General features: G+C 44.7%; 1 protein-coding gene across 1 annotated transcript; it reads left to right on the plus strand.

Moving 5' to 3' along the window:
* The first annotated feature begins 3,960 nt into the window (after window positions 1-3,960).
* Window positions 3,961-15,921, plus strand: LOC139460649 (trypsin-1-like). The gene is made up of 9 exons (XM_071242119.1): window positions 3,961-4,162; window positions 5,875-6,018; window positions 6,536-6,583; window positions 7,277-7,368; window positions 9,080-9,168; window positions 10,044-10,158; window positions 11,682-11,823; window positions 14,122-14,264; window positions 15,738-15,921. Exons 1-9 carry the CDS (start codon window positions 4,093-4,095, stop codon window positions 15,891-15,893), a joined length of 999 nt encoding a protein of 332 aa, XP_071098220.1. The 5' UTR covers window positions 3,961-4,092; the 3' UTR covers window positions 15,894-15,921.
* Window positions 15,922-16,353: the final 432 nt, after the last annotated feature.

Genomic DNA, 16,353 nt, shown 5'->3' on the forward strand with positions numbered 1-16,353 from the left:
TCTCTTTTTAAAATCCTCCTGAATTAGCTAAATTAACTTATATTTTCACTGGCAATGTCAGTTCTTTTTTCCTTAGGAATTTCCTAAGAATTTAGATACTTTGGCACCCAACGAGCAGATATCTTATACATCTGTATATGTTCATGAATAATAGTTTCAATGAATCCATGGCTAAAAGCTGTGTCTTCCTCGGGTTCAGCAATTGTAATACGTCTATCTGACTGTCGATGTCATTGATTGAATCTTCATTGATGGAAGTTGAGGGACGTCATATATACAAGTGTCATCAACAAGAGTGAGTGAGTGAGTGAGTGAGTTGGGTTTACCGCCGCTTTTAACACTATTCCAGCTATATCACGGCGTGTCAGCTTAATGTGATGCAGGTCTCGGAAACCCACGAGCACGGGTATGATGCTGACAAACCTAGAAACATAATCGGGGCGAACCGGGATTCGAACCAACAATCATAGGTTTCTGGCGTGCCCAAGGGACGCAACTCTGCACAACGAATAGCGGCGCCTCAGACGACTGGGCCCCCCGTGCCCCCTCATCAACAAGAGAGCTCAAAGCCGATAGAATTCCAGTTATATCACTGCGTGTCAGCTTCATGTTGGAGGGAGACCCGACGTTTACCACTGTTGTGAAAGCAACGTGCAGGGGTATAGTGCTGACTCATCTTTAACCATAATCAGGGCGAACCAATATGCGAAGCCATAAGTTCCTTGCGCGCCTAAGGGACGCAAATCTGCTCAGCGACAATACTACTGCTGCCCCCGTGCCCTCCCCGTCGAAACTCCTTGATAGAACTCATGACTCACTTCAATCTGACTGATCAGAATTCTGTTTTCACAAATGAGATTGAATCCGTTGATTTCTTATTCTTGGTGACCGCCTCCGTGGTCTAGTGGTAGAGCGTCCGCCCGGAGAGCGGAAGGTCGGGGTGGCGTCATACCAAAGGACGATAAAAGATGGCACTTGTTGTTACCCTGTCTGGCGCTCGTCATTAAGGGGCTAAAACAAGAACTGGTCGGCTCGGAGTCAGTATACTGTGTCTGAGTGTGGTATTCATGTTAAACTGCGGCATGGTATCTCAGTGAGCTAGCACTATAAATCGGCATCAGTCCGGACTAGTACAAGCAGCCACACAAACACACACACGTACATGCACGTCGCTATAAAAGTGCAATAATCTTGGACGCGACGTTAAACCCCATTTCACCTCACCTCACCTTATTCTTGGTGATGTACTTACGATGTAACATACAAACGGCGTTTAAACCAATTCATTCGGCGTTGCATCAGCGTTTTTTTAGTATTTTTTCACGTCTCGCTGTCGCTTCGCCTGAACCGGCGTTTTTACGAAGATGTACTGTAGGTGAAATAAGGCTAGGGCTCATGAAACTAGTACATACAGTAAAGTACGGTTATAGCGAACACGCTTATAACGAACTGACGGATATAACGAACTTACTTTTTTGGTCCCGACTCTTTGCTGTAATTATGGTGTATATATGCTTATAACGAACTACGGTTATAACGAACTAAAATTAGTAGTCCCTTTGAGTTCGTTATAACCGTAGTTTACTGTACATACATTAAAGGGATGTAAATTGCTATTCATGATTTTTTAAAGTTTTTAGTTTTATAGTTTTCAAGGCGGCAAGTCGGACTTGTATGTACGTAAGGCGTCTAAATGACTAGACGCCATTCGACAAAGAGGGTGGTTGGGTGGCCTTGTGGTCAAAGCGTTCACGTGTAAGAACGAAGGCCCGGGGATTCGCTTCCGCACATGGATACAATGTGTGAAACCAATTTCCGGTGTCCCCCGCGGTGGTATTGCTGGAATATTACTGCAAGCAGCGTAACTCACTCACTCACTCACTCACTCACTCACTCACTCACAATGCCTCCAATCTTACCAATAATTAGAATTATTTAATTTCCAACTGTTTTTTAAGTCCCATTGTTCGACAAATTATGTTTTTTATATCAACACACCGCAGCAAATATACGTTCCCAGATTTCATAGTCTTAAGGAATGCATGCAGCCTAGTGCAACCTAATACAATCTTTTGAGAAAATATTTGGACAGAACGTTTTTCTACTCTTTGACTTTGGAGTTGTCAATCCGTCACTTATATAACGACGTGCATGTGTGTGTTTGTGTTTGGATGTATGTGCGATTTTTTAATGCTAGCCCACTGAAATACAATACCGGAAATTAACATGAATACGTACTCACACAGTATATCTGACTCCGAGCCGACCAGTCCTTGCTTTAGCCTTTAAATGCCGAGCACCAGGCAGGGTAACAACAAATCCTAGCTTTAATCGTCTTTTGGTATGACGCGGCCGAACAACAGCATTACTCCGGTCTAGCACAAGCCCACACGCACGTACGCAAGCAAGAACGCACGCACGCACAAACAGAACGCAGACGCACGCATACACAGATATGCATGCATATTTTTTAACGCGACGTAAAACGACATTTTACCTCACCTCACCTCACCTCACCTCACCTCACCTCACCTCGCCTCGCTTCGCCTCACCCCACCTCCAACTCAACTCAACTCAACTCAACTCAACTCAACTCAACTCAACTCAACTCAACTCAACTCAACTCAACTCCACCCCACCCCAACCCACCCCACCTCACCTCACCTCACCTCACCTCGCCTCGCCTCGCCTCACCCCACGTCCTATGATATGACCCATTTGGAGAAAAATACCAACATTTGAGAAGATATAAACATAAACAAGACGTGAAACGTATTCCCAGGTGTATATAATCAAAATTAGTTTAAAACGATCGAGTAGTTACAAATTGACAAGTCACTGCTGACCTTTGTTAGAGCCAGTGACCCCTGGTCAGGTGTTGCCTCTCAGGGAGTGTTCTACCTATATCTTACATGTAGAGTGACAAGATAAGCGGCAAACATTATACACACATTGCAATGCCTTAAAATGTATCAAAGCAAAAACACAACATTTATGAATAGGAACGTCTGGAAACTTTCTCAGTGTAGATTCGTGGATACAAATATATGTTCCGTTAATCCAATATAGTTATATCTTGAGCCACTACTGTGCTGCGTTTGATTTTATAGTGCTAGCCCACTGAGATACCATGCCACAGTTAAACATGAATACCCACTCACAAAGTATACTGACTCCGAGCCGACAAGTTCTTGCTTTAGCCCCTAAATGCCGAGAACCAGGCAGGGTAACAACAAGTCCTAAATTGCATCGTCTTTTGGTATGACGCGGCCGAACATCTAACCCCCGACCTTCCGCTCTCTGGGCGGACGCTCTACCACTAGACCACGGAGGCGGTTCTTGTACCACTGGCCCATTTCTGGTATCTGTACACCTTGAGACACTACTGTGCTGCGTTTGACACCTTGGTCAAGTGAGACCACGGAGGCGGTCCTTGTACCAGTGGCCCATTTCTGGTATCTGTTCATCTTGAGACACTACTGTGCTGCGTTTGACACCTTGGTTAAGTGAGACCACGGAGGAGGTCCTTGTACCAGTGGCCCATTTCTGGTATCTGTTCATCTTGAGACACTACTGTGCTGCGTTTGACACCTTGGTCAAGTGAGACCACGGAGGCGGTCCTTGTACCAGTGGCCCATTTCTGGTATCTGTACACCTTGAGACACTACTGTGCTGCGTTTGACACCTTGGTCAAAGAGGACGGTTTGTAGGATTTCCACAGCCTGAGTCCATGTTGAAGGTATGTCACAGCTTTTTGAAGGAACGTAGACAAGGTGCTCATTTGTCTTGACCGAGCAAGGGAATAAAAAGGGTCGAATTTGCAACAGCGGACCCTGGTAGGATCAAGAGAAGCAGTACTCCTTAGCATTGCAATGTAGCAACTCGTCCACCCAATAATGTTTTAATCAGTTTATATATGAAAGAATGACATGAAAACCTCAGTCCGTAATCTTCTACTGGTTCATTGAATTCTGGTTTAATGCAGTAATCTTATATATTACTCTGAGTGTATTCAAAGACTAAGCGGTGAAAGGTGCTTATCTCTATATTGCGAATCACGAAGTGGATGAGATCAAACACGTAGCTAACAGTATGGCAGCCCTTCTTCTTTATATTGCGGCCATATTGTTCAGCGTTGGTGTGATCGGGAGACAACTTGCAGGTTAGTCTGTTTCAGTTCCGGTGTTAGTGTGATCGAGAGAAGATTTGCAATTAGCTTGCTAATGGTCTGGTGTTTGTATGATCAAAGGTAGATTTCTGTCCTGGTGTTTATGTGATCGGGGAGAACACTTGCAGGTTAGCCTGTTTCTGTCCTGGTGTTTGTGTGATCGGGGGGAACACTTGCAGATTAGCCTGTTTCTGTCCTGGTGTTTCTGTGATCGGGGGAACACTTGCAGGTTAACCTGTTTCTGTCCTGGTGTTTATGTGATCGGGGGGAACACTTGCAGGTTAACCTGTTTCTGTCCTGGTGTTAATGTGATCGGGGAGAACACTTGCAGGTTAGCCTGTTTCTGTCCTGGTGTTTGTGTGATCGGGGGAACACTTGCAGGTTAGCCTGTTTCTGTCCTGGTGTTTATGTGATCGGGGGGAACACTTGCTGGTTAGCCTGTTTCTGTCCTGGTGTTAATGTGATCGGGGAGAACACTTGCAGATTAGCCTGTTTGTGTCCTGGTGTTAGTGTGATCGGGGAGAACACTTGCAGGTTAGCCTGTTTCTGTCCTGGTGTTTATGTGATCGGGGGGAACACTTGCTGGTTAGCCTGTTTCTGTCCTGGTGTTTGTGTGATCGGGGGAAACACTCGCAGGTTAGCCTGTTTCTGTCCTGGTGTTTATGTGATCGGGGGAAACACTTGCAGGTTAGCCTGTTTCTGTCTTGGTGTTTGTGTGATCGGGGAGAACACTTGGAAGTTAGCCTGTTTCTGTCACGGTGTTTGTGTGATCGGGGGAAACACTTGGAAGTTAGCCTGTTTCTGTCTTGGTGTTTGTGTGATCGGGGAGAACACTTGCAGGTTAGCCTGTTTCTGTCCTGGTGTTTATGTGATCGGGGGGAACACTTGCAGGTTAACCTGTTTCTGTCATGGTGTTTATGTGATCGGGGGGAGCACTTGCTGGTTAGCCTGTTTCTGTCCTGGTGTTTATGTGATCGGGGGAAACACTTGCAGGTTAGCCTGTTTCTGTCCTAGTGTTAGTGTGATCGGGGGAAACACTTGCACGTTAGCCTGTTTCTGTCCTGGTGTTTATACGTTAATGATAAAGCTACGCACAAATTTAGACAAAAGGTTACTGTGGGTCAGTGTTCTTGTTAGCCGTAGAAAGCAATATTCAGGCTGCACCAAGTAGGAATACAGGTAATCGATTCGGACTGGACAATTAGTGGTAGGTACTATTAATGACACATGTTATTGGGACACGAGGACACAAACTCATCAATATTACACATTATAACCTCTGTCTTCATTAAAGAGAGGGGGCAGGGGTGGCCCAGTCGTCTAAGGCGCCGCTATTCGCTGTGCAGAGCTGTGTCCCTTGGGCAGGCCAAAAACCTATGGTTGTGGGTTCGAATCCCGGTTCGCCCCGATTATGTTTCTAGGTTTGCCAGCACCATACCCGTGCTCGTGGGTTTCACCGAAGTGGTAAACGTCTAAGACCTGCATCACTTCGGGCTTTCCTCCAAAATTAAGCTGACACGCCACGATATAACTGGAATACTGTTAAAAGCGGCGCTAAACCCAACTCACTCACTCACTCACTCACTCACTCATTAAAGACGGTTCTTGGGGTATTTGGGACCTTGTCTACCCAGGAATCGTCTCAAGGGTTTAGTTTACTTTTATGATAATGAAGCAGAAATATTCATAACTATACCTGATTCTAGATGAGTGTCGACAACACGGTGGAACCTGCTCTTCTCATCACAGTGGTTGCCATCATATATTTCGGTCCGCCGACTGCCATCATCAACACGGCCACGCCCACCTGTGTTGTGTTGGACAACACCCCTTGACACAGCCTACAATAGGTGACCCCTTGCACTATCTTATGCAGTATCATTAGACCTGCATGTGTTATATCCCATTTTGAGGGGTCACAGGTGGCCCAGTCGTCTAAGGCGCCGCGATTCTCGGCTGTGCAGAGTTGCGTCCCTTGGCCACGCCAGAAACCTATGGTTTTTGGTTCGAATCCCGGTTCGTCCTGATTATGTTTCTAGGTTTGTCAGCACCATACCCGTGCTCGTGGGTTTCACCGAACTGGTTCACGTCTGAGACCTGCATCACTTCGGGCTTTCCTCCCACATTAAGCTGATATAACTGGAATACTGTTAAAAGCGGCGTTAAACCCAACTCACTCACTCATGATCACTCACTCACTCAATTCAAACCTACATAAACAATTTTACCACAGGAACAGACAGATGCTTGCAAAGACAAAATCCACAGAATGAAGTGTCAGGGTATACCACGATCTCTTATTTACAACATATTCTTCGCTTGTGAAGGACTTCGTATGTCATTTATCGCACTGTTTTTTCTCGACAGATGTAGCAACTGCTATTCGAACACAATCCATCCAGTATAGCAATCCAAGTAAGTCATACATACATATTCATGTCATTTATTCCCTATTTTGGCTTGTATTCATGCGTGAAATATGAATGGGTCGGGGTAAAATAGTGATAATCCACACAAACCTACTTTTGAGATAATTGATTTTCAAAGTTTGATAATTTATAAAAATATTAGTCTTCACTTAGACCTGAGATTTCTCTCAAAACATCCTCTTCAGAAAGCATGCGTTCGGCCATGATTTTCTGGCTTGTCACGGTCTTGCCAAGATGGCACTACATACATGTGACTTATCACAAATATGGAGATAATGCAATTCTGCACCTAACCAGCAAAGGGGAGATAACTCACGTTTCTTTTGTTATACTGGACCTTGCAACCCACAAAACATAATTATCTAGAAAAAACTTGATGCATGGGTTATCAATATCTTACCCCGACCTGTTCATATAATATCTTGAGGGCGGTCGGGTAGCCTAGTGGTTAAAGCGTTAGCTCGTCACGCCGAAGACCCGGGTTCGATTCCGGACATGGGTACAATGTGTGAAGCCCATTTCTTGTGTCCCCGCCGTGATATTGCTGGAATACTGCTAAAAGCGGCGTAAAACCACACTCACTCACTCATATAATATCTTGAAGTAAATAAGATTGTGTATGTTGTTGCATCTTTGAACGCCTTCACACCGAGTGTCTCATCAGAGTTATTTCCCCTAGCACAATGCGGAACCAGAGTGCTTGGTGGGCACATCATCGGCAGGAGAATCGTCGGGGGGTCGCGGTCTGTACCCGGGGAATGGCCCTGGCAGGTGGGTGGAGTAGCAACCTTGGGGGGCACGGGTGGCCCAGTCGTCAAAGGCGACGCGATTCACTGTGAAAAGTTGCGTCCCTTGGACACGCCAGAAACCTATGATTGTGGGTTCGAGTCCCGGTTCGCCCCGATAATGTTTTCAGGTTTGTCGGCGCCATACCCGTGCTCGTGGGTTTCACCGAAGTGGTAAACGTCTGAGACCTGCATCACTTTGGGCTTTCCTCCAAAATTAAGCTGACACGCCGCGACATAACTGGAATACTGTTAAAAGCGGCGTTAAACCCAACTCACTCACTCACTCATCAACCTTGTGTGTTTGTATCCTCAGCTGTGTCAGAGGAGTAGATGTTGAATTTAAAGACTACCCTGGCTCAGTAGTGATATCGGCGTTATGCTACTGTATATAGTTCTCATTGTTTCACGTTACAGTATATAGTTGGTGTGTAATGTCGGAAGACATACGCTATGCAGAGTTGCGTCCCTTAGGTGTACCAGTATCCAGTGGTCATTGGTTACGATTGCAGATTCGCCATTACTCTGATGTATGGATGTTCCGTGTGTGTTAAAAACTAATCTTATATCTTTTGTGTGTGTGTGTGTGTGTGTGTGTGTCTGTGTGTATGTGTGTTTGTATTTGAGTGTGTGTGTATGTGTGAGTGTGCGCATGTGTCTGTATGTGTGTGTGTGTGTGTGTGTGAGAGTGCGTGTGTGCGCGTGCGCGTAAGCGTGTGCGTGTGTACGTGTTTGTGTGTGAGTATGTGTGTGAGTGTGTGTGTGTGTGTGAGTGCGTGTGTGCGCGTGCGCGTAAGCGTGTGCGTGTGTACGTGTTTGTGTGTGAGTGAGTGTGTGTACGTGTGTATGTGTGTGTACGTGTATGTGTGTGGGTGTGAGTGTGAGTGTGTGTGTGTACGTGTATATGTCTGTCTGTGTGTGTGTGCGCGTGTGTTCGTGTGTGTATTCGTGTGTGTGTGTACGTGTGTGTGTGTGTGTGTGTATGTGTGTTTGTATTTGAGTGTGTGTGTATGTGGTAGTGTGCGCATGTGTCTGTACGTGTGTGTGTGAGTGTGTGTGTGTGTGTGAGAGAGAGAGTGCGTGTGTGCGCGTAAGCGTAAGCGTGTGTACGTGTAGGTGTGTGAGTGAGTGTGTGTACGTGTATGTGTGTGGGTGTGGGTTTGAGTGTGAGTGTGTGTGTGTACGTGTATATGTCTGTCTGTGTGTGTCTGTGTGTGTGCGCGCGTGTGTTCGTGTGTGTATTCGTGTGTGTATGTGTGTGTGTACGTGTGTGTGTGTTCGTGTGTGTGTACGTGTGAATGCGAGTGTGTGTATGTGTGTGCTGTTTAAAGCCGCAATAAACAATATTCCAGCAACATGGCGACCTGTAACCTAGTAAATAACGGCTTGTGGACTAGATATTCAGGTGCTGACATCATGAGCAATGACCCACATCGCGGTGCCACGTTGACACGTCAGCGACCCTGACCACCCGCTCCATAAAGTCGCCTGTTGCAACCAGCAAGGGTGGGTAGTGACCAACTCTGCCGCGAAATCCCCAATTTAGTCGCATCTTGTGACTAGCAGTGGAATGTTGGTTCCACATGGGTCCTCCACAAGAGCCGACAACCTGAGACAGAAGTGAATATTTACAAAGTGGGTTTTCAAAATCACATGCTAACGCTATCCACACCAATATGTCCTTCCTTTCTTCGCAGGCTTATATAACGTATAACGACAAATATGTGTGTTCGGGAGCAATCATCGCGAATACGTGGCTCCTCACCGCTGCCCACTGCATGCAACAGTACGTCTTCAATTACAGTAAACTACGGTTAAAACGAACTCAAAGGGACTGCTATTTTTAGTTCGTTATAACCGTAGTTCGTTATAAGCATATATACAGCATATATACAGCAATGGCCGGGACCAAAAAATAAATTCGTTATATCCGTCAATTCGTTATAAGCGTGTTCGTTATAACCGTAGTTTACTGTAACATTATTTCTAAGAAAACCTTAAATATTTGTCTCAGATAGGCATTTAGAAGTTGGGAGTACATGAATACATGACACATATTTTTATAGCGATATTATATTATAATCCTATCCCATCGGCTTCGTCATTATATAGTTATCCTTGTACTTTCATCCCGCCTTGTCTTGTGTGAACATCATGATATGTATATAGTACTCTATGCACTTACTTTGCATTCATCTGATGAAGGAGCAAGAAGTAGCTTTGGACTTGAACCACAAATTACAAACGGTATCCAAACACAACTAGAGGTATGATACCTGCATCAAATACATCACCATCGAATAGCCATTATTGTATTCTTCATTTTTTACCACCACCGTGTATCATAGTCGTGTTTTTTTTACTTTAATTTTGCAGTGTTTTAGCGACTGTTTTCAGCTTAGAAACGTTTTGAAACCGTTTGTAATATTTTGGGGCAAGTTAAATTTTTCAAGTGGCAGTTAACTTCTTTTATTTGAGTTGGAAATAGAGTTCTTTGATAAAAAATAAATAAACATAAACATATTGCTCGGATTAAAAGTAAAACAAATTCCATATGTATGGCAACGTATTACCAATATTCAAAGCAAATTATATTCATTTTTGTAATTATTTATTCAGAACGTATGTTATATTGATTGTGTTTCCGCCATGTGTTGCCAGTGCTGACAATGCGGGAGGCTACATGGTGAGGGCCGGAGAGTACAACACAGAGGCCTATGACGGGACAGAGCAATACTACAGCATTCATAGCATCTTACTCCATCCAGAGTTTAATGTTGGTAATATATGTAGATATACAGCGAGACATCGTGAACTCGAATACCAGTATCTCCATATATCATGTAAGGCGAACAATATCGCCGCATTTTTCCAAGGCAAGGGAGATAACTGACTGTAAAAGTCCTGTTTCCACCCTTGCCCTTGGAATCTCTAGGCGCAACCGAAGCGCCACCAGTGGCTATTACGAGTAATTTTCCTGCTATGTCCCTACTATTGGCCAATCAGATGCCACCTCTCATATCACTTGTATTTGCTTCAAACAAAATGGCGACGCCCTGTCAAGACGATCTGATCAATAATCAAAATCTGTATTGCGATAAAAAAGGTTTTGCTTCGCGAAGTGAATCAAATCTTGGAGCATCTTGATTATAAAACATAAAAAGATTTGGAAAATATCTGTTAACGCCGATTTGCAAACCCTGCAATCGACCGAAATCTGCACGACAGTGTACGAACCAGATGTCGATTTCGTTACGCGATTTCGATTGGACTATGCATAGACTCGTTGGTCCAGCCCAAAGTATAACTTCATAATTCCAACCTAGTTCGGCAAAGGTGGTATCTGGACTTTTAAAGTCAGTGAACTCCCTTGCCTCAGGAAGATGTATCGCCCAAACAGAAGCGGGTTCGACACCCTGGTTTTACATCAACATAGCACTATGACGATGAGTGGCGATGAGTGGCGAATGGTTCACTGTGTTAAGTCATATACGGAAAATATCCTGAAGTGACATTTAGACGCTGTAGTAGGAATGAAAACAGGTTTATTTTGATTTTGTATTTTCGTTAAATCATAACCAAATACAACAAATGTTATATTTTGGATAACACTTTCTCAGTAAAGTACAGATTCACGTACTTTTTCTCACCAAATACAGGGGGCACGGATGGCCCAGTCGTCTAAGGCGCCGCGATTCGCTGTGCAGAGTTGCGTCCCTTGGGCTAGCCAGAAACCTATGATTGTGGGTTCGAATCACGGTTCGCCCCGATTATGTTTCTAGGTTTGTCAGCACCATACCCGTGCTCGTGGGTTTCACCGAAGCAGTAAACGCCTGAGACCTGCATCACTTGGGGCTTTCCTCCCACATTAAGCTGACACGCTGTGATGTAACTGGAATACTGTTAAAAGCGGCGTTAAACCCAACTCACTCACTCACTCACCAAATACACAATAAAACGTACCAATCGATGAATGTATTGACTTATCCTCTTGCAAGCTTCAAGAATAAGGAAAAGTATCCAGTGGAACAGATGGGAATTACTCGTTTGATTATGTCTGTATCTAATTTAAACAAGATACAGTTTGATATGTTTCTACTTCCGAAAGTTCTGAATATAAAGCACTTCAAGTTTAAACCTATATACATGTACTTCACGCAGAAAACAATATAGACCCAGGTTTGAAACTAACCATAGGTCTTTGATAGAGTAGAAAACATAATGTTTATTTCAAATTACATGAGTACCACGCGATGTGAATGTTGCACAAGATTAACATTACACACCTTAACGTTGCAGAAGATAAGTGGCCAAAATGACATAGCTTTGATACGCATCAACAGCCAGTTTGCCTTCAACAACAACGTCAGGCCGATTTGTCTCCCCAAATCAGCCAACTCGGGCACCGACTGTGTTGTGTCTGGATGGGGAGAGACTCATGGTGAGGAAAGTTATCCTATCATATCCTATCATGTCATATCATATCCTATCCTGTCCTATCATATCCTATCATATCATATATCATATCATATCATATATCCTATCCTATCATATCATATCATATCATATATTATATCCTATCCTATCCTATCCTATCCTATCCTATCCTATCCTATCCTATCCTATCCTATCCTATCCTATCCTATCCTATCCTATCCTATCCTATCCTATCCTATCCTATCTCGTATCATATAATATCATATCATATCATATCATATCCAGCTACTAGTATCTGCTCAAATGCGGTTTTATTTGTCCCCGACCAGTGGATCCGTTTGCATTCCAGTTATCATTCTCAACTCCCTTGGGAGTATACAGCCCAAGCTGTCTACGGGCGCTGTACATATAGCAGGGCTTTTACATCCATCTCACATATCGGTCACCCATTCCTTGCTGGGAGAACAGAGGCACATTTGAACTATGTCACTTGCCCCGGGTTGACACCACACGTTTTGACACATGTGTTTCGGATGTGTGTACGTGTTCGTGTTTCCATCATCTGGTCATCTACCATCGGACGAGTTGTTTTTTTTGAGTGCACACGGTGTATGTACTTTACACAATGGATAGTGACAACTCTGTAAAGAACTGTAAACATTGTTGGTCCCAAGGCTGAATAACAACCCGGTAACTAGCGGGATACGATCTCAGCCCCTGGCGCTTGCTAGCCTGGCGCTTTTTACTTATCCTGTGTGTCAAACGTCTTGCGTGTCACTGCAAGAAAACCTTCCCACACACCATGCCTAGTTCAAGCAGTTACCTTTCGATAAATCAAGGGGGCACCGGTGAACTTGTCATCTAAGGCGCCGCGATTCGCTGTGCAGAGTTGCGTCCACTGGGCACGCCAGAAACCTATGGTTGTGGGTTCGAATACCGTGACGTGTGTCTAATATAAATGTTCCTGGGTCCAGGGTTACCAGGACATCGGTTACCTGAAGTAAGGCTATGTGTCTGTATTTTGTGAGACGTGTGTCTAATAGAAATGTTCCTGTGTCCATGGTTACCAGGACAACGGTTACCTGAAGTAAGACTATGTGTCTGTATTGTGTGAGACGTGTGTCTAATAGAAATGTTCCTGTGTCCATGGTTACCAGGACATCGGTTACCTGAAGTAAGATTATGTGTCTGTATTGTGTGAGACTTGTGTCTAATAGAAATGTTCCTGTGTCCACGGTTACCAGGACAACGTTACCTGAAGTAAGACTATGTGTCTGTATTGTGTGAGACGTGTGTCTAATAGAATGTTCCTGTGTCCATGGTTACCAGGATATCGATTACCTGAAGTAAGATTATGTGTCTGTATTGTGTGAGACCTGTGTCTAATAGAAATGTTCCTGTGTCCAAGGTTACCAGGACATCGATTACCTGAAGTAAGATTATGTGTCTGTATTGTGTGAGACTTGTGTCTAATAGAAATGTTCCTGTGTCCAAGATTACCAGGACATAGGTTACCTGAAGTAAGATTATGTGTCTGGTTTGTGTGAGACGTGTGTCTAATAGAAATGTTCCTGTGTCCATGGTTACCAGGACATCGGTTACCTGAAGTAAGATTATGTGTCTGGTTTGTGTGAGACGTGTGTCTTATAGAAATGTTCCTTTGTCCATGGTTACCAGGACATCGGTTACCTGAAGTAAGATTATGTGTCTGGTTTGTGTGAGACGCGTGTCTAATTAAAATGTTCCTGTGTCCATGGTTACCAGGACATCGGTTACCTGACGCAAGCGCATGTGTCTGTATTGTGTGAGACGCGTGTCTAATAGAAATATTCCTGTGTCCATGGTTACCAGGACACCGGTAACCTGAAGTACACTTTCGTGTCTGTATTATATGAGACGTGTGTCTAACACTGATGTTCGACCCTTGAAGATTCAGGGGTAGAATAGGTCTTCAGCAACCCTATCTTGCCGTAAAAGGCGACTATGCTTGTCGTAAAAGGCGACTAACGGGATCGGGTGGTCAGGCTCGCTGACTTGGTTGATGCATGTCATCGATCCCAATTGTGTGGATCGATGCTCATGATGTTAATCACTAGATTGTCTGGTCCAGACTCGATTACTTTACAGACCGCCGTCATATAGCAGGAATATTGCTGAGGGCGGCGTTAAACAACAAACAAACAAAACAAAAAACAGTGATGTTCCTGTGTCCAAGGTCATTAGGACATAGGTTACCTGAAGCAAGCTTATATGTCTCTATTGTGTGAGACTAGTGTCTAATAGAAATGTTCCTTTTGTCAAGGTCACAAGGACACCGGTTATCTGAAGCAAGCTGGTGTGTCCATTGTACCGTTGGCTAAATGTAGGACGGACTACGCCGGCGTTGACTACACCATCTTCGACAACAACATGTGTGCTGGTGGAGGGGGAAACGACGCTTGCGAGGTACAGTTTATATTGCTATGAATGCTGTCACAGAGTCGGGAAGATTCTGGACCAGCAGTGGGTAGTACTATGAGCAACGCCGACACCCAATCAGCCGGGATATATATTGTTACTGCCCCAACCTGGTCAGTCGCCTGTAGTGAGTGGTCAGTCGCCTGTAGTGAGTGAGTGAGTGAGGGAGGGAGGGAGGCAGGGAGGAAGGCAGGGAGTGAGCGAGCGAGCGAGCGAGCGATTGAGCGCTCAAAGTAATGAATAACTTCATATCAGCCGGGATATACATTGTTACTGCCCCAACCTGGTCAGTCGCCTGTAGTGAGTGAGTGAGGGGGTGAGGGAGGGAGGCAGGGAGGAAGGCAGGGAGCGAGCGAGCGATTGAGCGCTCAAAGTAATGAATAACTTCATATCAGCCGGGATATACATTGTTACTGCCCCAACCTGGTCAGTCGCCTGTAGTGAGGGGTCAGTCGCCTGTAGTGAGTGAGTGAGGGGGTGAGGGAGGGAGGCAGGGAGGAAGGCAGGGAGTGAGCGAGCGAGCGAGCGAGCGAGCGATTGAGCGCTCAGAGTAATGAATAACTTCATATCAGCCGGGATTTACATTGTTACTGCCCCTACCTGGTCAGTCGCCTGTAGTGAGTGGTCAGTCGCCTGTAGTGAGTGAGTGAGTGAGGGAGGGAGGGAGGGAGGGAGCGCTCTGAGTAATGAATAACTTTAAAGATTGTGTGAGTTTAAGGTTAACGTCACATCGGGGCGGTCGGGTAGCCTAGTGGTTAAAGCGTTCGCTCGTCACGCCGAAGACCCGGGTTCGATTCCCGACATGGTACAATGTGTGAAGCCCATTTCTGGTGTCCCCCGCCGTGATATTGCTGGAATATTGCTAAAAGCGGCGTAAAACCAAACTCACTCACTCACTAACGTCACATCGATATTGTTTTCTGCCTAAGAACATGACTGTGCCTTGACAGTGTAGGATATGCTTACTTCATGAAAACACATTAACTCGAATGGCTTATTTCAATCAGCTGTCTAACGTGTGGGAACCCACATAAGGAACTCTAGAAGGGACATTGTCGTGTTTTCTCGATGTAATGAGATGCCCCCATGTAATTTGGGAGGGGGTGTGGGGAGTTGAAGATGTCTACGCCATTGACCCGATATGATATAGACAATCTATTATTCTGGAAGGGTCATTATCGACGTTATGGCCTTATATAATATGATTTGTTTGTTTGTTTGTTTCTTTGTTTCTTTGTTTTTTGTTTGTTTGTTTGTTTGTTTGTTTAACGCCCTACTCAGCAATATTCCAGCTATATGACGTGGCTGTAAACAATCGAGTCTGGCCCAAACAATCCAGTGATTGATATTGTGAGCAACGATAACGGGGAACGGTTTAACTTAACTAATACAAGATGTGTATGTGAGTTCAGTGCAAATACGGACCTACGAATGATTAACTTCCATATGGCTTTTCATCAGGGCGATTCTGGAGGCCCCCTCGCTTGCGTGGAACAGGGGGTGTGGCACCTGACAGGTGTGGTGTCGTGGGGGAAGCAGTGTGGGGACAGCAGGTTCCCGGGGGTCTACACCAGGGTTTCCAGCTACACACAGTGGATATACAACATCATCAGCTGATCCAGGGACTGTACGATATAATTTTGTTTACAACAAATCCTAATTTAGATCACATATAGAAACAATAAAACTGTGGTTTATATATGATTTTCTTTATTTGTTCATACGTTTGTGGAAAGAGTTCGAATCCCAGATGTCAATAAAGAAAGGGAGGTGCTTGATGAGATCGTTCTCTCCAAGTAAATTCCGATGTCAAATAACGACGTTATCTTGACGGAAAAACGACGGTTTGAAAGCGTCCAAAAAACGTCGTTTTTCTGTCCAAGGACCATACACGAAAACAACCCGACGTTTTCATGTTTGCAGTGTGACGTTTTATATTTACCGTATTTATTCAGTAGAAATTTGGAAGAAATCGGTGAACAAAACAGCGTTATCATATATCGAGTGGCTGAACTCTGTGTGGAAAGGTCAGTTTTGTAACATCAGAGTTGTGAACGCCGGCCACTGCCCACCTGTC

This window comes from Haliotis cracherodii, unplaced genomic scaffold, assembly GCF_022045235.1.
Source record: "Haliotis cracherodii isolate W230 unplaced genomic scaffold, xgHalCrac1.p SCAF_14, whole genome shotgun sequence".
NCBI lineage: Eukaryota > Metazoa > Mollusca > Gastropoda > Lepetellida > Haliotidae > Haliotis > Haliotis cracherodii.